The 21721-nt window shown below is 41.8% G+C and overlaps 1 protein-coding gene across 2 annotated transcripts in view; it reads right to left on the bottom strand.

Moving 5' to 3' along the window:
• Positions 1 to 10559: 10559 nt before the first annotated feature.
• wdr11 (WD repeat domain 11) overlaps positions 10560 to 21721 on the bottom strand; it is a 226940-nt gene continuing 215778 nt past the window's right edge. For both annotated transcript variants that reach the window (XM_014154429.2, XM_014154430.2), the window contains exons 25-29: positions 14347 to 14512; positions 13644 to 13741; positions 13257 to 13402; positions 12746 to 12825; positions 10560 to 12036 (exon numbers count right to left, since the gene is read on the bottom strand). In XM_014154429.2, the coding sequence (XP_014009904.1) occupies positions 11855 to 12036; positions 12746 to 12825; positions 13257 to 13402; positions 13644 to 13741; positions 14347 to 14512 (672 nt within the window). In that variant the 3' untranslated portion in view covers positions 10560 to 11854. The remainder of the gene's footprint in view (positions 12037 to 12745; positions 12826 to 13256; positions 13403 to 13643; positions 13742 to 14346; positions 14513 to 21721) is intronic.

Raw genomic sequence — 21721 nt, 5'->3', positions numbered from 1 at the left:
GAGGGAGGAGTGTGAGAAACAGATATGACCTTGCCACATGTATCAGGTTCCCTGTAGTGGCCTAGGAGGAAAGTAAGGAAATGTTGTTAATTGACAAAACTAAGCACAGGAGAATAATCATCTTGATTTATGATGTATGTATGGAGGTGGATGATCGAAAAACAAGGGGACGAGAAAGGGTTGTAAAAATGTTAAATAGCAGTGGTGACGATAGAAAAATTACACCCTGTGCTGTGGAAGGAAAGATGACGAAAAAAGCAAGAAATAGTAATGATTCATTTTCTGTAGGAGGAGCAGGCTTAGATCTGCCTTACCTAGATAAAGCTATCTGTCAACACCAGTAGTGAGAGAATATCCTCCTACGAGAGGGTCCAACTATATTTTACTGCAGCCCAGAGTACTGCAGAGTACACCTCAGTTGCACAGTGCTATATGCTTTCGCAAACCACCGCCTAAGGGGGCCTATTGGATCGATCACCACTTGTATGGAGGATTGAACATGCTTTAACCCTAGGCCATCATAAATGGTTGTTGATGAACCATATCAGTCGCGAGACCCCAGCAAAAATCTGTTTTTCATTTATTTATATACACTGCTCAAAAAAATTAAGGGAACACTAAAATAACACATCCTAGATCTTAATGAATGAAATAATCTTATTAAATACTTTTTTCTTTACATAGTTGAATGTGCTGACAACAAAATCACACAAAATAATCAATGGAAATCCAATTGATCAACCCATGGAGGTCGGGATTTGGAGTCACACTCAAAATTAAAGTGGAAAACCACACTACAGGCTGATCCAACTTTGATGTAATGTCCTTAAAACAAGTCAAAATGAGGCTCAGTAGTGTGTGTGGCCTCCACGTGCCTGTATGACCTCCCTACAACGCCTGGGCATGCTCCTGATGAGGTGGCGGATGGTCTCCTGAGGGATCTCCTCCCAGACCTGGACTAAAGCAACCTCCAACTCCTGGACAGTCTGTGGTGCAATGTGGCGTTGGTGGATGGAGCGAGACATGATGTCCCAGATGTGCTCAATTGGATTCAGGTCTGGGGAATGGGCGGGCCAGTCCATAGCATCAATGCCTTCCTCTTGCAGGAACTGCTGACACACTCCAGCCACATGAGGTCTAGCATTGTCTTGCATTAGGAGGAACCCAGGGCCAACCGCACCAGCATATGGTCTCACAAGGGGTCTGAGGATCTCATCTCGGTACCTAATGGCAGTCAGGCTACCTCTGGCGGGCACATGGAGGGCTGTGCGGCCCCCCAAAGAAATGCCGCCCCACACCATGACTGACCCACCGCCAAACCGGCCATGCTGGAGGATGTTGCAGGCAGCAGAATGTTCTCCACGGCGTCTCCAGACTGTCACGTCTGTCACATGTGCTCAGTGTGAACCTGCTTTCATCTGTGAAGAGCATAGGGCGCCAGTGGCGAATTTGCCAATCTTGGTGTTCTCTGGCAAATGCCAAACGTCCTGCACGGTGTTGGGCTGTAAGCACAACCCCCACCTGTGGACGTCGGGCCCTCATACCACCCTCATGGAGTCTGTTTCTGACCGTTTGAGCTGACACATGCACATTTGTGGCCTGCTGGAGGTCATTTTGCAGGGCTCTGGCAGTGCTCCTCCTTGTACAAAGACGGAGGTAGCGGTCCTGCTGCTGGACACTACACTGACAGACACAGCAAACCTTCTTGCCACAGCTCGCATTGATGTGCCATCCTGGATGAGCTGCACTACCTGAGCCACTTGCTTCCTAAGTGGACAGTTTGATTTCACAGAAGTGTGATTGACTTGGAGTTGTGTTGTTTAAGTGTTCCCTTTATTTTTTGGAGCTATATATATATATATATATATATATATATATATATATATATATATATATATATATATATATATATATATACACACACACACACACACACACACACACACATATATATACACACTTATATTTAGCCTCACAAATAAGTGTTTTTACAATTTTCTTTTCAGGACATCAAGGGCTACAAGTAGACCACAAAACAATTTCACAAACAGTTGCATTCATGCGTTTTATTGACAAATGAGGTCTTACAAAGCAATTGTTTCAAATCAACTGTTTCAAAGCAACATCATACAAATAAATGTATATGAATGCTGTAAGTACAGAGATTGTCTGCTCAGTGAGAAATTAATATGCAACTAGTCTGACAACCGTGTGGAATTTGTGACAGCAACTATGTGAGCTTTTTACAGTATTATAGACAATATGTCCTTGGATTTCCTATAATCTTCTACGTAGACAAACCCCTTACCTTCTAACAAGTTGCGTAGCTTGTGAGCATCATAGAGCAAAGCATGTTACATGTGTGTGTGTCTGAGTCTCAGCTTTTAATAGTTTGTAGCTCAAACCATTCGGACTCTACAGATGTTTTTGTAAAAAGACCCGGCCTCGGGCCCCTTCGGGATCCACCCTTGTCTCACAAACACAGCTCTTGCTCAGCCCCCGTTAATCACACAGACTAATGGTTGGTACCAACAGATGCAGGATAAATAGACAAATCCAATAGTACAACCATGAAAGAAGTAGTTAAAGTCCAAATCATGCCGGCGTCGCAGTGGGACTCATTGGGTAAATTATCTTTGTAACAATGTATTCACCATGGTGTCATGACTTTACTTTCATTAATCTGATGACTGGTATTTATTTAATCCCCTAACTATGTTTAATTGTTACCCGATTAAATGAATCATGTAACAATGAACTCCTTAGGATTTGGGGCACCACGGAAGAAGTTGTTATAAAGAGTTACTATCTCCCGAAATAAACTCTATAAGGTCTTTACCTATAACATCCATAAAACAGTCCAAATATTAATCATAACCTCTTATCATATCATCATTCTAAACAGTCATAACCTTCTTGGATCTGCAAAAAATCCAGCCTTACTCATGATTCAGTACTACACAAAATGGTTTAATTATTTATTTATTAGTTAACCTGTCTGGGCTAGGGGGCAGTATTTTCACAGCCGGATAAAAAACGTACCCAATTTAAACAGGTTACTACTCCGGCCCAGAAACTAGAATATGCATATTATTAGTAGATTTGGATAGAAAACACTGAAGTTTCTAAAATTGCTTGAATGGTGTCTGAGTATAACAGAACTCATATGGCAGGCAAAAACCTGAGAAAAACTCAAGCTGGAAGTGGAAAGTCTGAGAATTGTAGTTTTTCTTTTGATTCTCTATCGAAGCTACAGTGTCTGTGGGGTGACGTTGCACTTCCTAAGGCTTCCATTGGCTGTCTAAAGCCTTCAGAAAGTGGTTTGAGCCTTCTCCTGTCACTGGGCAGAGTATAGGAGCTCATTCACTGAGTGGTCTGCCTGGCAACAAAGGGATTGGATATGCGCGAGCATGCCGTTCCTTATTTTTCTTCTTGAATGAATATGCTATTGTCCAGTTGGAATATTATTGCAGTTTTACATAAAAAATACCATAAAGATTGATTTTAAACAGCGTTTGACATGCTTCTAAGTACGGTAATGGAACATTTAGACTTTGTCTCTCGTTCCACGCTCACGCGTTATGCCTTTGGATAAGTGATCTGTACGCACGAACAAAACAGAGGTATTTGTACATAAATATGGATTATTTGGAACAAAAACATTTCTTGTGGAAGTAGCAATCCTGGGAGTGCATTCTGACAAAGATCAGCAAAAGTAAGAGAATATTTCTAATACTAATTCTGAGTTTAGGTTGCCCCGAACTTGGTGGGTGTCTGAATAGCTCACCGTGATGGCTGAGCTATGTACTCAGAATATTGAAAGATGTGCTTTCTCCGTAAAGCTATTTTAAAATCTGACACAGCGGTTGCATCCAGGAGTAGTCCATCTATAATTCTTTAAATAATTGTTATATATTTTGTCAACGTTTATGATGAGTATTTTTGTAAATTGATGTGCACATTCACCGGATGTTTTGGTGGGAATACATTTTCTGAACATAACGCGCCAATGTAAAATGCTGTTTATCGAACAAAACATACATGTATTGTGTAACAATGTCCTAGGAGTGTCATCTGATGAAGATCGTCAAAGGTTAGTGCTTCATTTAGCTGTGTTTTGGGTTTTATTGACACATGTCCTTGCTTGGAAAATGGCTGTGTGATTATTTTTGTCTATGTACTCTCCTAACATAATCTAATGTTTTGCTTTCGCTGGAAAGCCTTTTTGAAAATCGGACAATGTGGTTACATCAAGGAGAAGTGTATCTTTAAAATGGTGTAAAATAGTTGTATGTTTGAGAAAGTTGAATTCTGACATTTTTTTGTTTTTGAATTTGCCACCCTGATATTTCACTGGCTGTGTCCCGCAGGTGGACGCTAGCCCATAGAAGTTAACTAAATAATAACACAGAATAAACATACACCTAATACATGAGGAAAAGTCCCTAGCGGACTAACAACATGACTGCTTGTTTACCAAAAGTGGGAGAGAAAGAGCGAGAAAGAGACGTATCGTTGATACATTTGGAAACTACTTCCACAGTAATCATTTACTTTGCACATGAACCACCGCCTGTTTGGAGTAAGAAATCATGAATGCATTTACGTGTGAATGCCTTCGTTCGTCGTCTATCGCTGTCAAAACCAAACCTTCTTGGAAAGGGGTTTGGTTGGGTCTCCTCACGTGTAAGGCTTTGGGGTGTTTCCTCAGAACTTCTTAGCCGTACCAGTGATTGTCTGAGAGGGGAGACAATCACTGGTATGGCGACATACTTTATAGCTATTTTGTCCTGGTCTGGTAGGCGAGTTCATTTTCTTCACCTCGTGTTGAGGTTCAAAGTTCCAACCATTTCAGACATGTAGTGACCGCTCCACGCTTTTCTGGTCTAATGTTAATTTCGTTACCAAGGCTTTTTATGCACTCTGGCCAAAGGGGATGGCTCCGTCCATTTGACATGCTCTCCGACTTTACTCGGGGCGTGGCTACTTACTTATGCAGAGTTCATAGGAGATAGATTCTCTTATACCTCCTACAATCACATTCCTATCTTAAGACAAAATACTTTCATATTTGTTTCATATTATATGCACAACGTATTGGATGGAAACTTGACAGATAAAGGGGATATACTTTCCAAATTACAGTATTTCGTCCATACAGTTTTTAATGGCATCACAAAATGAGTTCCCCACTGACTATTCCCCACATTATGTTAGAAATATTGTTCCGGTAGTCACTTGTTGGACGTTAGAGGGCGGGAGACAAAGAGCATTCCTTTAGCTAATACTGGAGGGTAAAGAGAGAGTTCTCTCCTGCTTAATTTACAACGGAGTGTGAGCTGTCAACCCGGAAGTTCCCTCCCCCCCACCCCCCCTTTTGCGGGTGGGAGAGGGTCTGGTTATTGTCAACCATTGCCAAGCTGATCTGAGCCATGTTATCCTCACAGGACAGTCATGACAATGGTCATGGAAGACCATGGTCATGATTGAGCAAGTATTGAATAAATACTATAAATACACGATGCAACAGTGTCTGGAACAATGACTGTTTACAGCTAAGCAAATTAGACTTGAACTGTTGGATTTGCTAGCCTTTGAGGAAAGGCAGAGGCATGAAGAGGTGAAAGAGGAGAGAAGGAAGAGAGTGATGTACTTTCTTTCAATCTCTGGAACTAAACAAGTATTCCAGGAAACCAACTAAGAAAAACACAAAACCAATTCAATGTGTTGTGTGGTGCAGAAGCGAGTGTTGGCTCTATGCTTTAGAGCTGAGGGAGAGCGAGAGAAGGGGAGAGAAAGCAAGCGATAGAGTGAGATAAAGCGACAAAGAAAGAGAAAGAAGGGCCACATCCAGGGTGGTAGAGGGATCTGAGCAGTTCTGAGAAAAGGCGGATGGGAGGGTGTACCGGGGATGTCAGGGTGAATACAGGACCAATCTGGCTGGCTTGAGGTGCAGAGGAACAGTGGGGAGAATAGGTTAGCTGTGGCTCAGGCCAAGCCCTGTTAGGCCCTACAGCATACTGATGTTCCAGGGGTGCGTCCAAAATGATACCATATTCCCTACATAGTGCACTACTTTTGACCACAGCTCTATGGGCCCTGGTCAAAAGTAGTGCACTATAGGGAATAGGTTGTCATTTGGGACTAAAAGCCCAGGTCTAACGGATGGGACCCATACCCAGCCACTTTCTTTAAAGCACTAAACAGCAGCACACAATCAGGCTGTTTGTGTGGCCCAAAGACCTTTTGTTTCAGACTGTTTTTCCTCTCTCTTTGTTCCATTTCACAGTGAAGAGAAGTAACAGAATGCACATGACTGAATAAATTGAGGTGAGAGAGCGCTAGAGAGAAGGCAACAGCACAAACGTGACATTGGTTTGGATGCAACAGCTCAGCACTTGCCAGGAAAGAGGAACAAAAATGTATTCTAAACGTGGGGGGTGGGGGTCAATCAACCACAGCAGGGCCAGTTAAACCCCCTTACACCTCGATCACACCGACAGCGTCATTGCATTTTGGTACACCAGGTGCACATTAATTTCCAATGGAATGTTGCGTTTGCCTTGCAGCATTGCGATGCAGAGGCAGTGCGTTCTGTGTGGTGCATACATTGGATGAATTACATTTTTGAATAAAATTTTTGTTGTACACATATCCAGATGATGCTTCGTACATTTTGCGCAATGACGTTGTAGGTGTGATCAAGGAATTAGTCAGTGCGTCAATCTAAGTAACATTAAAAAAAAAATCCCCATCAAAATATGAGTTTATTCTAGAGATATGTTTTTTTAGCATGGGCTGCGTCTCAATCCACCTCATCCGCTTATGTCACCCTCCGCCATCTGCAGTGGAAAGTAGCAGAGCTACAGTGCTGTCTGTCAAACCAGGAGACATCCCAAAAATTGGTCTTCCCATGAAAACGTCTGCAGCATCCAAACGGTTTGGCCTACAAACTACTATGACCACTCTAGAAAAGGGAGACTGTGCTCTACAACCCCCACAACTGTCATGGGACTCAGCTAAATGTAACCCATACAAATGAATGTTAGTTTCGTGCCAACAAAAATAAGGGGTTAAATGTGTTTAAAAAATATATATATTTCCTGATTGCCTAGGTATTTTTTTTAATATTTTTAGTTAATTAACCTTTATTTAACTAGGCAAGTCCGTTAAGAACAAATTCTTATTTACAATGATGTCCTACCAAAAGGCAAAAGATATAGGACATACACACAAAACCTTATTCCTTTTTTGCCATTTATGAATGTGTTATTCAATGCATTTCTATGAGCTAGTAAAGGCCAAATAAAACATTTTATCCAATAATTTGAATATATGTTTTTATACATAAAGGGGTGCTAAAATCCAAAATCAAATACCTAAACAATCCATGGTATGACCTCCTGAAAACAATTCCATGTCAGCTTAGACCCTCCCCACGGCTTAGACGTTTTAAATTACTTAACATTTGATTTAATGTGCAAAAGGGATTTCCCAAAGGAATTCCAGTCTGTCCATGGCTGTTTGATACACTTTTTTACTCACTTTGTCTCTCTCATAGTGCAACAGTGCCCACATGTGGTCAGATAGAGAGAGACACAATATAGGTAGATACTTTAAATGCTTTTATTGCTATCCATTTTAAATTTTTTTCTAGAACAAGATTTATAAAGCTCAAAGCGGATGTGAGGGTCACTCAGTGTAAACATTATGAGACGACAAGAAAAAAAGGCAAAGCTTTTCCATTTTTGACACCGTCAAAATTCTAAATTGTCTTCAATCAAAACAAAATAAAAAGGCAGATTTTTTTTCTATATGTAGTTAACGTCTAAGTCACATACAATAACCCCTTAAAAGGCAGACAGTTGTTCTGTAAAGTTTAACAACAAAATGAAACAAAGCAGCAGTTGTTAATACAAATCTACTTTAAAAGACACCAGAAGGAAGGGGTACAGTAGCCTGATTCCAGGTCTGTTTGTGCTGTCTTGCCAACTCCTATGGGCAGCATTGGCAAGACAGCATAAATAGATTTGGGACCAGGCTAGGGGTACAGTGGGGGCCAATATTACTTTGACAATACTGTAGGACATGATTAGATCAAAATAAACAGTATCATATCAACTAATTGGATCTTTTAGACCACAGAAATAGTAAACCATAGATTATATTTCTATGGTCTGGACTCTAGTCCATTTCAGGCATAATGGAAACTAAAACTCCAAACACACAAACTACATGACATGGATATGTGGGAACTAAGCCCTGTGTAATCCCCAAAATAAGCGTGGGTTACCATTGTGACATTGCCTAGGGTGGTCAACAAGATCCCAAACTAGAACAGCACTCACGTGTTTCGGCAACAGAACGACACACGGATTTAGTTACAATATCACTTCAGAACAAGAAAACATAATACAAGTGCTACTAAACACAGAATTACTTTTCATGTACATCATTCACATATTTTTTTGTATATATATTTTTTAATAATTAATTTCTTTAATAGTTTTGACTTTTAACAAGACAGACGAGGCAGGGGAAAAAAACTATATTTTACCCGCTCTCCTAACACCCTATACGGAAGAGTTGACATGGGATTGGTCGTTTTTGGTGAGTGGTTTAAGAGCTATACAGTTTTTGGTATGTGGGTGTGAGTCAACAGTTAGACTGGTTTAGCCTAGTGATACAGTTGAAGTCGGAAGTTTACATACACTTAGGTTGGAGTCATTAAAACTCGTTTTTAAACCACTCCACAAATGTCTTGTTAACAAACTATAGTTTTGGCAAGTCGGTTAGGACATCTACTTTGTGCATGACACATGTCATTTTTCCAACAATTGTTTACAGACAGATTATTTCACTTATAATTCACTGTATCACAATTCCAGTGGGTCAGAAGTTTACATACACTAAGTTGACTGTGCCTTTAAACAGTTTGGAAAATTCCAGAAAATTATGTCATGGCTTTAGAAGCCTCTGATATGGTAATTGATATAATTTGAGTCAATTGGAGGTGTACCTGTGGAAGTACTTCAAGGCCTACCTTCAAACTCAGTGCCTCTTTGCTTGACATCATGGGAAAATCTAAAGAAATCAGCCAAGACCCCAGAAAAAAATGGTAGACCTCCACAAGTCTGGTTCATCCTTGGGAGCAATTTCCAAACGCCTGAAGGTACCACGTTCATCTGTACAAACAATAGTATGCAAGTACAAACAATAGTATGCAAGTATAAACACCATGGGACCACACAGCCATCATACCGTTCAGGAAGGAGACGCGTTCTGTCTCCTAGAGATGAACGTACTTCGGTGTGAAAAGTGAACAACAGCAAAGGACATGGAACAACAGCAAAGGACATGGTGAAGATGCTGGAGGAAACAGGTTCAAAAGTTTCTATATCCATAGTAAAACGAGTAAGAACAACAGCAAAGGACATGGTGAAGATGCTGGAGGAAACAGGTACAAAAGTAACGAGTCCTATATCGACATAACCATTCAAAGGCCGCTCAGCAAGGAAGAAGCCACTGCTCCAAAACCGCCATAAAAAAGCCAGTCTACGGTTTGCAACTGCACATGGGGATAAAGATTGTACTTTTTGGAGAAATATCCTCTGGTCCGGTCTGATGAAACAAAAATAGATCCGTTAATAATGACCATCATTATGTTTGGAGGAAAAAGGGGGAGACTTGCAAGCCGAAGAACACCATCCCAACCATGACGCACAGGGGTGGCAGCATCATGTTGTGGGGGTGCTTTGCTGCAGGAGGGACTGGTGCACTTCACAAAATAGATGGCATCATGAGGATGGAAAATTATGTGGATATATTGAAGCAACATCTCAAGACATCAGTTAGGAAGTTAAAGCTTGGTCGCAAATGGGTCTTCCAAATGGACAATGACCCCAAGCATACTTCCAAAGTTGTGGCAAAATGGCTTCAGGACAACAAAGTCAAGGTATTGGAGTGGCCATCACAAAGCCCTGACCTCAATCCCATAGAATATTTGTGGGCAGAACTGAAAAACCGTATGCGAGCAAGGAGGCCTACACACCTGACTCAGTTACGCCAGCTCTGTCAGGGGGAATGGGCCAAAATTCAACCAACTTATTGTGAGAAGCTTGTGAAAGGCTACCCGAAACGTTTGACCCAGGTTAAACAATTTAAAGGCAATGCTACCAAATACTAATTGAGTGTTTGTAAACTTCTGACGCACTGGGAATGTGATGAAAGAAAAAAAAGCTGAAATAAATAATTCTCTCTGTTATTATTCTGACATTTCACATTCTTAAAATAAAGTGGTGATCCTAACTGACCTTTTACTAGGATGAATTGTCAGGAATTGTGAAAAACTGAGTTTAAATGTATTTGGCTAAGGTGTATGTAAACTTCTGACTTCAACTGTACTTAGATACAGATTGTGTAATGCAGTTTGTGGATCCTTTAGAATTGCAACCCTACAGTATGCAACAGGAAGTACTTGCTGATTGGTTCATTTTAGTCCTGAGCCTGGTACCAGCCAATGCCATGCTCCTGATGAGGGAGGACTTTTAGTGATCTTGACAGAACAGCAGTCAACTTCATGCTGATTCTGTCTTTTCTGGTCCATTAGAATGATTTGCTAAACATTATATTTTAATGAGACATCTTCATACTTCACACATCAGAAAACACACAATAAAACTGACATCTTATGTCCTTATAGGAAAAAGCTGGAGATCAATCTGCAATCCAACTGTTGAATACTTCATGCCCACATTTTATATATTAACCAAGAAGCCCTTATAGCTAACAGTGGTCAAATCCTCTCTTCTGTGTAGGGGTATAATATACTGTGTCTGTTAGCGCAAACAATCCTGGCTAACTAGACTAGAGGAAGAGCCTCATCAGTGTCCCATCTGTAATGGAGGGACAAGTTGATGAATGCAGTCCCCTGTGCTAACTATGCCTGGCTTTGGTCAGTCTTAATAGAGCTACTCTATACCACCTACTCTCAGTTACTACACAGCAGACCGGGGCTCAAATACTACCACAAATACTTAGCTGTGCTTGACTGAGCTTGCCTGTTGCAATATAACCAATAGATACGTCTCAACCGTGCAAACCACACCCATCTGACACTCCAAGCAGGCTAAAGCAAACACTCAAAGTATTTGAAAGATTTCAAATAGTATTTGAACCCAGGTCAGGTACACTGTGTGGGACATGTTTCATGTCTGAGCTACAGGGAATGGACACTCACTTGACCTAATGTCATTCATTCAAACATTTAAACATTAATTTAATTTACACTGACACCAGGATTAAATAAAAGGGAGTGCATAATACAGAATGTTGAAGGATAAAAGGTTGTGCCACTTTTAACTGCTTTAAACAGTAATTGCAGTACATCGACAGTCAGCAAACTTTGAATCTTCCACAGAAGAGTCAGATTATTACAAAACACTCAAAATAAAGCTAACAGACCATTCAAAACCTCAAATCAATCAACAAAAACTGATTATAATCTCTTAATCTGTTCTTAATAACCATAAATTGATGCATTAGATGAATGTATGCATTTGCTGTGTGAGTGAGTGTATGGTTCCATTTGGCCTGCCACTGGGGGAGAAATCGACATGCATACACATACACTGATCATGTGATGAATCAGAACACACATAAACATATTAACAGACATGGCAATCTCCAGTGACAAACACTTCCTCTCCTCTCCCCCTAAATTGCCCCTAGAACACTGATCCAAGATCAGTTTTGCATTTTCACCTGTAATAGTTACGATTAGGAGGGGTGAGCGTTAGCTGATCATAAATCTTTGCTTATGGGAAACTCCTCCCCTCTCCTCCACACTCAGGGATCACTCGGTGTTCTCCATGCCCTCCGTTTCCTCGGGCACTGCCCCCTCTCCCTGGAAGAGTTCTTCCAGCAGCTGCTCTCCGGCGCCCCCTGCCCGCGATGCCCAGAACGCGGCGCTCTCCCTCAGGCCCAGGGTGCGCAGCAGTCGGGCGTAGTCCACGAACGCAGCCCCGATCAGCTTATGTGGCAACACATAGGTCAAGGAGAAAACACTGGGAAATGGTATCAAATAAAAACACTCAATGGGCCCGAACCCAGGACATTCTGCACAACAACACTTTCGATTCCTCTCAATCAAGATTACTCATGGAACAGACACACAGCAGACTACTCTCATGGGCTAACCTAGCAGAGTATGCCCCTCCAGGATAACAATCAGAGTTTTTGTTCTCTGTGTTCGAGTTCTCTGATATCTTAGACAGAAAGTAGCCTAACCTAGCTATTTAAAGAGGGGCAGTGAATTTAAGTTGCTAAATAAAGTGTGCTAAAAACAAGAAACAGACAAACCCCAATGCACAGTAAGATCTGGTTGGATAAAGGATGTGAAGTGTTCAGCCTGTAGTTGAGTGTTAACACTTCTGGCTCTGCACATACTGTGTACCACAACCCCGGAGACTGGGGTTCAATCCCCGCCTCAACCCTTCATACTGTTTCACCTATACATCAATCTCCCTCTCTTCTGTCTGAATAAAACATCAAAGTACAAAAGGTAGTGTGGTGTCCACTCTTCAGGTAAAGAAAATAAAGCATGTGAACTGTACTATAAAGGTACAGTAAGTCCATTCTGTTCCAGACTGCTGTAGTATTAGACTAGACAAACTTTGTGAGAAAGATTGAGAATAACCTGATTTGCACAGCCAGACTGTATGATGTCTTGACTTTGAAAGGATATTGGTGGAATCGTTGGCCTCCATCACACCGTACTTCAGGCAGGCTTCAATGAAGAGCGCTGCACGGTCAAAGTACCTCATGCTGTCACAGTTGAGATTGATGGATGAATGGATGGATGGGAGAAAGAGGTAGAGACAGGAGAGAGAGAAATAGAGGAGGGGTGGAAGAGACATCATAGACTTTCATCACAACTTTCTTGAAGTTTCACGTCAACCTGCCAGCCACACGCCTTTCTAATTTCATTTGAGATGTGTCATGGGGAGAGGCACATTAAAATGCAGGCTGCCACTGAGACAGCAGGTCTACTTACACAGAGCAGATCAATATTGAATGTGATGAGACAAGCAAGGTAGGAGAGCACCACCACACCTTTGTAAATGCTCTAAGTTAGACAATGAGGACCAATATGGAGACAGAGTCATGGTTAACACAGAGCTGAGCAAAAAGCAGAATAAAGTCCCAGAGGAGCTGATAATAGGGAACATGAGAGAGAGAGAGGCTGTTACTGTTACCTTTGGAGCATCTCTCCTACTTTATGGAAGCAGCCCAAGGACAGCAGCACTAGGATGGCCTTAGACTTCTGGTTGACCTGGGGGGAGCAGAGGTGCTCTGCCCAACGCTTTAGCACGTCTGAGCTCTCTGCCGGGTTCAGACGCACCTGACACACATGTGCAGGCAAATGCGCATACAGAGGCACACATAAGCGATCAAGTTATAATTTAAATTATGTTTTATAGGCTTTATCTTAAATACTACAACATTTTATATTACAGTACACTCTTGATTTGCAACGAACCATCTCCTTGATGCCAGCCCAGCAATATGATTTGAGAGTTTCTCTGGCCCTAATACTTTAAATGGGATACTGATGATGGACAGATGAGTGAAAGATAAGTTACCTTTGCCAGCCAGGCAGCGCGGTTCCACTCCCCATAGGTCTGCAGGTATCGGCATGCGTCCGCAGCCTTGTCAATCAAACACAGCAGTTGCACTCCCTCTGACAGACGGAGAAAAAGAGAGTGAGAGAGAGCGAGACAGAGAGAGTGATGGAGTGTGTGAGATGAGGGTGGTTGAGGGTTGATTACTAAGGGAAACTATAACTGCGCTACAAGGCCTTTTTTTATGGGCTGTGGAGTTAAACTACCTGTTATGTGAGCTGTTGTGCTGCAGAAGGGGACCGTGGTAATAATACACTGCATAATAATACACTCAACACACAACCTACTCCATAGAACTAGAGGTGGGGGTTGTGCAATGGCAGAGGCTCTGCCTAGGCTGGTCTGGGTATTAGAGCCAAGGTAGGAAGATCCCATGGCATACACCACAATGGTACCACAGTTGAAACAATAGTCTCTTTGTTGCCACCTGCGTAGATATACAGTGTAATACTAGAGTGACTGACATCATAAAACTTAATGGAACTAGTGTTCTATTTAGCTTTATGGCCACCAGTACATGCCAGCTTGCCTTTGGCGATCATGATTGTGGCCACCAGTTTGATGGTGCTCTGGGAGGGCAGCTTAGAAATAAAATACTAGAGTGGCAGATGTCATAAACCTTCCATAAACTAGAGTTATATTTAATTATATGGCTTCCAGTTACCTGCCAGCTTGCCGTTGGCGATCATGTTGGTGGCCACTAGTTTGATGGTGCTCTGGGAGGGCCCTGAGGAGGTGATGGTGGTCACCAGACACGCCTTCAGCGAGTCACAGTAGTAACTGGGGTTGTCAGCACTAGTCTCCAACAGCAACTGCACCGCTCGGTCCGTCTGAGGGAGAGAAGGCAGAAGAAAAATGTTTTAAGATTATTTGTTATTTTAAAGGAGGCAGTCCCACAGCTTGCAACTGTTTTCATTTCTTTATTGGGGATAAAGACCGTGAGAGAGAGTCAGGGAAGTTAAGAGGGTTTGTGTCAGAAGTATTTTGTTTCTTTGAGTTCTCTCGTCTCACTGTTCCTTATTCAATGTCTGTGATGTCTACCGTTGTCCATTGTGACAACTGCAAAATTGACAGTGTTTTTCATATGTTTTAGGGGCATCTCTGTTATGCTTGTAATGTCTTTCTTTTGTGGACTCCAGGGAGACTAGCGGTCGCTAGGGCCAAGGCGTCAGCTAATGGGGATCCAAATAAAGAACAAAGAAAAGAGGTGCAGAGAGTGAATGAGAGGAGAGGAGGGAAAAACACAGTCATTATTTATACCTTTAATCAGGTAAAGAATGGTGGCCATACACTATGGACCAGTGAGTAATTGACCAGTAGTTAACATAAACATGTTTAGGATCTCCAGATTTTCAAGCATAAAGTGCATTTGGAAAATATTTGGACCCTTCGACTTTTTCCACATTTTGTTAAGTTACAGCCTTATTCAAAAATGGATTCAATTGTTTGTTTTGTCTCGTAAATCTCCAGACAATAGCCCATAATGACAAAGCAAAAATAGGTTTTTAGAAATTGTAGCAAATGTATATAACCTCAGCAAAAAAAGAAATGTACCTTTTCAGGACCCTGTCTTTCGAAGATAATTCGTAAAAATCCAATTAACTTCACAGATCTTCATTGTAAAGGGTTTAAACACTGTTTCCCATGCTTGTTCAATTAACCATAAACAATTAATGAACATGCACCTGTGGAACGGTCGTTAAGACACTAACAGCTTACAGACGGTAGGCAATTAAGGTCATGGTTATGAAAACGTAGGACACTAAAGAGTCCTTTCTACTGACTCAAAAGAAAGATGCCCAGGGTCCCTGCCCAGGGTCCCTGCTCATCTGTCAACGTGCCTTAGGCATGCTGCAAGGAGGCATGATGACTGTAGATGTGGCCAGGGCAATAAATTGCAATGTCCGTACTGTGAGACGCCTAAGACAGCGCTACAGGGAGACAGGACGGACAGCTGATCGTCCCCGCAGAGGCAGACCACGTGGAACAACACCTGCACAGGATCAGGACATCCGAACATCACACCTGCGGGACAGGTACACCGGCAACACGTCGCCTATGGGCACAAACCCACCGTCGCTGGACCTGACAGGACTGACAAAAAGTGCTCTTCACTGACGAGTCACGGTTTTGTCTCACCAGGGGTGATGGTCAGATTCACGTTTATCGTCGAAGGAATGAGCATTACACCGAGGCCTGTACTCTGGAGCGGGATCGATTTGGAGGTGGAGGATCCATCATTGTCTGGGGCGGTGTGTCACAGCAGCATCATCAGACTGAGCTTGTTGTCATTGCAGGCAATCTCAATGCTGTTGGAAAACAGTAAAAGCACTGAAGAATACAAATTCCTTTTCTTCCCTGCCTAAGCAAGTTCTGACTCCGGCATCATAACTGAGAAGAATGGAATAAGTGACGCTTCAATCATCATTTTATTTCGGCAGCATTTGTATTTGAGAGAAACGGTGCTTTAATTGACCCTTGTCAATCAATCGACAGCTCTTCCAGCACCTAGCTGACTCGACTGTTAAACCCATCAACTTCGAGTGAATCTTTGTTTTCATGTCAACAATTTACTATATGTGATGTGCTAGATGCCTTGCTTAAGACTGTTGGAAAATCCACTGGGGCTGATATGTTGGATCCATTTTTGCTGCAGCTCTCTGCTCCCGATTTCTAAATCATTAAATCATATGTTTAACCTGATGACTATTTCTGGTACTATCCCCAAGATATGGAAGGCGGCCAATATACAACCCCTTCACAAGGGTGGTGACCCCAGACTTAAATAATTATTGGCCTATTTCTAAACTTTCTTGCCTAGCAAAAATATTAGAATCCTTGATTATCTCTTAGCTAAGAACTTTGAAATGTATTCTAAATGTACATCAGTCGGGTTTTAGACCAGGTCATTGCATCATCTCAGCTGCATCCCTAGTTATAAATCATGTGGTTAACGCTGTGGATAAAAGGAAATGTTGTGCTGCCCTCTTCATTGACCTGTCGAAGGCTTTCGATACTTTTGATCACTCACTGCTAATTCAGACGCTTTCCTCAATTGGCCTAGAGCAGCCTGAACGTAGCTTGTTTAAAAATTATTTGACAGATAGAACACAATGTACAGTGCATTTGGAAAGTATTCAAACCCACTGAATTTTTTCCACATTTTGTAACGGTACAGCCTTATTCTAAAATGTATTAAATAAAACATCCTCAGCAATCTACATTTACATTTAAGTCATTTAGCAGACGCTCTTAACCAGAGCGACTTACAAATTGGTGCATTCACCTTATGATATCCAGTGGAACAACCACTTTACAATAGTGCATCTAAATCTTTTAAGGGGGGGGTTAGAAGGATTACTTTATCCTATCCTAGGTATTCCTTAAAGAGGTGGGGTTTCAGGTGTCTCCGGAAGGTGGTGATTGACTCCGCTGTCCTGGCGTCGTGAGGGAGCATGTTCCACCATTGGGGTGCCAGAGCAGCGAACAGTTTTGACTGGGCTGAGCGGGAACTGTGCTTCCTCAGAGGTAGGGGGGCCAGCAGGCCAGAGGTGGATGAACGCAGTGCCCTTGTTTGGGTGTAGGGCCTGATCAGAGCCTGAAGGTATGGAGGTGCCGTTCCCTTCACAGCTCCGTAGGCAATCACCATGGTCTTGTAGCAGATGCGAGCTTCAACTGGAAGCCAGTGGAGAGAGCGGAGGAGCGGGGTGACGTGAGAGAACTTGGGAAGGTTGAACACCAGACGGGCTGCGGCGTTCTGGATGAGTTGTAGGGGTTTAATGGCACAGGCAGGGAGCCCAGCCAACAGCGAGTTGCAGTAATCCAGACGGGAGATGACAAGTGCCTGGATTAGGACCTGCGCCGCTTCCTGTGTGAGGCAGGGTCGTACTCTGCGAATGTTGTAGAGCATGAACCTACAGGATCGGGTCACCGCCTTGATGTTAGTGGAGAACGACAGGGGTGTCACCTGAGGAAGCACCTGAGCTCAATTTCGAATCTCATAGCAAAGGGTGAATTACATTTTGAAAAATGTCTAAATTAACAGTTTTGGCTTTGTCATTATGGGGTATTGTGTGTAGATTAGGGCTGTTGTGGTGACCGTATTACTGCCAAACCAGTGGTCACGAGTCAGTCAAATTCCACATGACCATTTAGTCACGGTAATTAGGCTTCTCCAAGCTCTAATGCTGCTAATGGTCATTAGTAGCCAACCAAATTTGCTAACTGCCTGGTACTCAGCACTATTGTCCCTCTAATCACTATGACATCAATGCAAATGCCATCGAAAATCTAATCAAACACTTCATGAGAGTCCATGAGGTCATGTTGCACAACATTTCTATAGGCTATGCAATTGTGCGAGAAAACAGATTGATGGCCTCTCTTAAAAAGAGAAGAATCCCATCAGCTTTCTATAGGCTAAGCCTACTATATTTATTTCTCAACTTTCCTAATATTAAGCAAATATAAAACACCTTGCTTATCTTTACAACAGGAGTATGAAAGTATGAAAAAGAACCACAGGAAAAGTGTCCTCCATTCGCTATTTATGTGCAGAGATGAAATGTATTTTTTTCCCCTGCCCGTTTCAAGTCAGGTGCATGTTAATGGTCCATTCTAAATCAAAATGAACTTCACACATATATTATTTAGTATATGTAAAGCCAAGATTAAATCAAGAATAGTCTGATGGGTGACAATATTAGCCTATCACTTACAAATTATATGTTATCACTTGTGATTGATGAACAGGTTAATGCAAGAAACAATACTTAATTTGTTTTACTTTGTCGAATCCTAGTCGCACACCTCATGTTTTGATAAGGTTTGTATCATAACTAAAGTGGCCAAATAACTTCTTAAAAATAAGCACATTAATCCACTTTATAATACTGTATGCAGCACGAGTTTCAAGTTTTGGGAAGATCATTTTCACCATAAAAATGCACCTTTATAATAAAAGCATAACATGCATAATCACATTTGTGGTCAATTTTGATAATGTTTTCCCGTTAATGGAACATTCGCGCTTATAACCTACTGCCGTGTGTGCAACGCTGCGCTTATAATGTGAAGAAAGTGTAATAGTTGATCAACATCTTCAGCTAAACATTCTGATGTGTTGCGTCAGCCTCATTCGGCAAAAACCTTTTTCATTTTTTTTTTATTATAGTGGTTGTGTTAATTTGGGATCTATCGCATCCCACAACTGTCCCAGATTTTGTTTGGAATATGTATTTCTCGCATAGAATAGCTCAACTTTTGTACTATGGGGGATAGTAGATTGACATAGGCTAGTGCTTTTGCTGCTCTTCAGGCCTACTCATCTTGTGGCTGACAAAAAGTAAATGTGGACAGTTCTTACAATATCTTCAATATGCACCTCGGAATTGGATAAGGACACGGACAGTTGCGTCCCCGATGTGTCTGTCTTCACTTATAGCCTGTGTGAAAGACCAGCTGACGTGATGGAGAGCTGTGTGAGTGAGGTGAGTGGTGCTTCGGAGCAGGCAGCACACAGGGAGAAGGGCTGCAAAAGGCATGTTTTTTTTTTTAGGGTGCATTATGGCCAGACAAACGGGATGCCGCTGGGAAATTGGAAGCATTATCAAGTGTAAATGAGAGACTGACGAAGTGTGTACAGCCTGCGCAAAAAACAAAGCAGAGTTCATGCCTTTCAAGCAACTTTTTTCAAATCATCATTAGTCACATCATGCAGCCTTACAATGTATTAAAAATAAAAACATATAGCCCAGTGTTTGTAGAACAACTAACGTTTCATTAATAACTCTAAATTAAGCATAAAAGAGTACCTATTTCTTTGTTAACCGCTCAACACAGAATAGCCGCATGTGCGCACTCCATCAAATCGTTTGGAGAAAAATAGCCTTTCTATTTTATTCAGCTTTGTTCATTTGTATTCTTCATACTATAAAATAATGCCACGGAATTCTAAGAAAATCTAGTCTGCTAAATGATATGGCATAGCCAGATCAGGACCTAACATAAGGACAACTCAGAGTATGCTATTCTGTTCTTCTGAAATAGACTACATTTCCTTCATATCATGTTTCTTTAGACCTGTCTAAAATAAATAATGGTTTTATTGTGAAGGTGTAGGCTATATTACATTAATTTATTAGACTATGAAGCAAAATGTAGATGTTCCAAAGGTCTGCATCAGTGGCTTGTAGGCTGTGTGTGGAACCATTTTAGAATTAGGCTGTAATGTGGAAAAAGTCAAGGGGTCTGAATACCTTCCGAATGCACTGTTTATGTACGGATGTTAAAACAGGTTTACTGGATATTACAAAAGGTGTCCCGCGGGGGTTGATTCTGGGTCCTGTAATTTTCACTGTTCACAATATCAACTTGTCTGTAAAAAATGATAACGTGCACTTGTATGCCGATGATACTGTTGTGTATGCTATTGTCCCCACGGTTGACCAGGCTCTATCTGAACTATAGTCTGCCTTCATTGTATTACTGAATGCAGGTAAAAAAAACAAAGTATATGTTATTCTCCAGCACATAAACAATTCTGATGATTTAAGCCTATGTACTTTGGATAGAGTCCATATTGATCATGTCTGTGCCCACAAATATCTGGGCATCTGGATAGATGAAACGCTGTCTTTTAAAAAACATAATGATCAGTTAGTTAAGAAGCTGAGAATAAAATGGGCTTCTTGTATAGAAATAGGTCCTGCAACTCACTAAAGAGTAGAAAGCAGATTATTCAGTTGACGTTCCTATCGGTTGTCGACTATTGCAACATCCTCTATATGAACGTAACTGCCACTTTATGGAAGCCGTTAAATGCAGTTTATCATAGTGCACTGTGCTTTATTTCAGGCAACAATTTTTGTAATCATCACTGCATTCTCTACCAGAAAGTTGGTTGGCCCTATTTGATGTCACATAGGCTGATACATTTTTTTTTATTAACCTTAATTTAACTAGGCAGGTTAGTTTAGAACACATTCCTATTTACAATGGCAGCCTACCAAAAGGCAAAAGGCCTCCGGCGGGGATGGGGCTGGGATGCAAAAAAAGATATAGTACAAAAACACACAACAAGAGACAACAACACTACATAAGAGAGACCGAAGACAACAACATAGCAAGGCAGCAACACGTGACAACACAGCATGGTAGCAACATAACATGACAACAACATGATAGAAACACAACATGGCAGCAGCACAACATGGTAGCAGCACAAAACATGGTACAAAAGATATTGGGCACAGACAACAACACAAAGGGCAAGAAGGTAGAGACAACAATACATCACCCAAAGCAGCCACAACTGTCAGTAAGAGTGTCCATGATTGAGTCTTTGAATGAAGAGATTGAAATAAAACTGTCCAGTTTGAGTGTTTGTTGCGGCTCGTTCCAATACCTAGCTGCAGCGAATTGAAAAGACGAGTGACCCAGGAATGCGTGCGCTTTGGGGACCTTTAACAGAATGTGACTGGCAGAACGGGTGTTGTATGTGGAGGATGAAGGCTGCAGTAAATATCTCAGATGGGGGGAGTGAGGCCTAAGAGGGTTTAATAAATATGCATCAACCAGTGGGTCTTGCGACTGGTATACAGAGATGACCTGTTTACTGAGGAGTACAGAGTGCAATGAGGTGTCCTATAAAGAGCATTGGTGGCAAATCTGTTGGCCGAATGGTAAAGGAAATCTAGCCGCTCGAGAGCACCCTCAACTGACGATCTATAAACTACGACTGCGTAATCTAGCATGGGTAGGATGGTCATCTGAATCAGGGTTAGTTTGGCAGCTGGGGTGAAAGAGGAGCGATTAAGATAGAGGAAACCAAGTCTAGATTTAACTTTAGCCTGCAGCTTTGATATGTGCTGAGAGAAGGACAGTGTACTGTCTAGCCATACTCCCAAGTACTTGTATGAGGTGACTACCTCAAGCTCTAAACCCTCAGAGGTAGTAATCACACCTGTGGGGAGAGGGGCATTCTTCTTACCAAACCACATGACCTTTGTTTTGGAGGTGTTCAGAACAAGGTTAAGGGC

The sequence above is a fragment of the Salmo salar genome, chromosome ssa18 (assembly GCF_905237065.1).
Source record: "Salmo salar chromosome ssa18, Ssal_v3.1, whole genome shotgun sequence".
Taxonomy (NCBI): Eukaryota; Metazoa; Chordata; class Actinopteri; order Salmoniformes; family Salmonidae; genus Salmo; species Salmo salar.
This window is presented reverse-complemented; position numbering and strand designations above follow the sequence as displayed.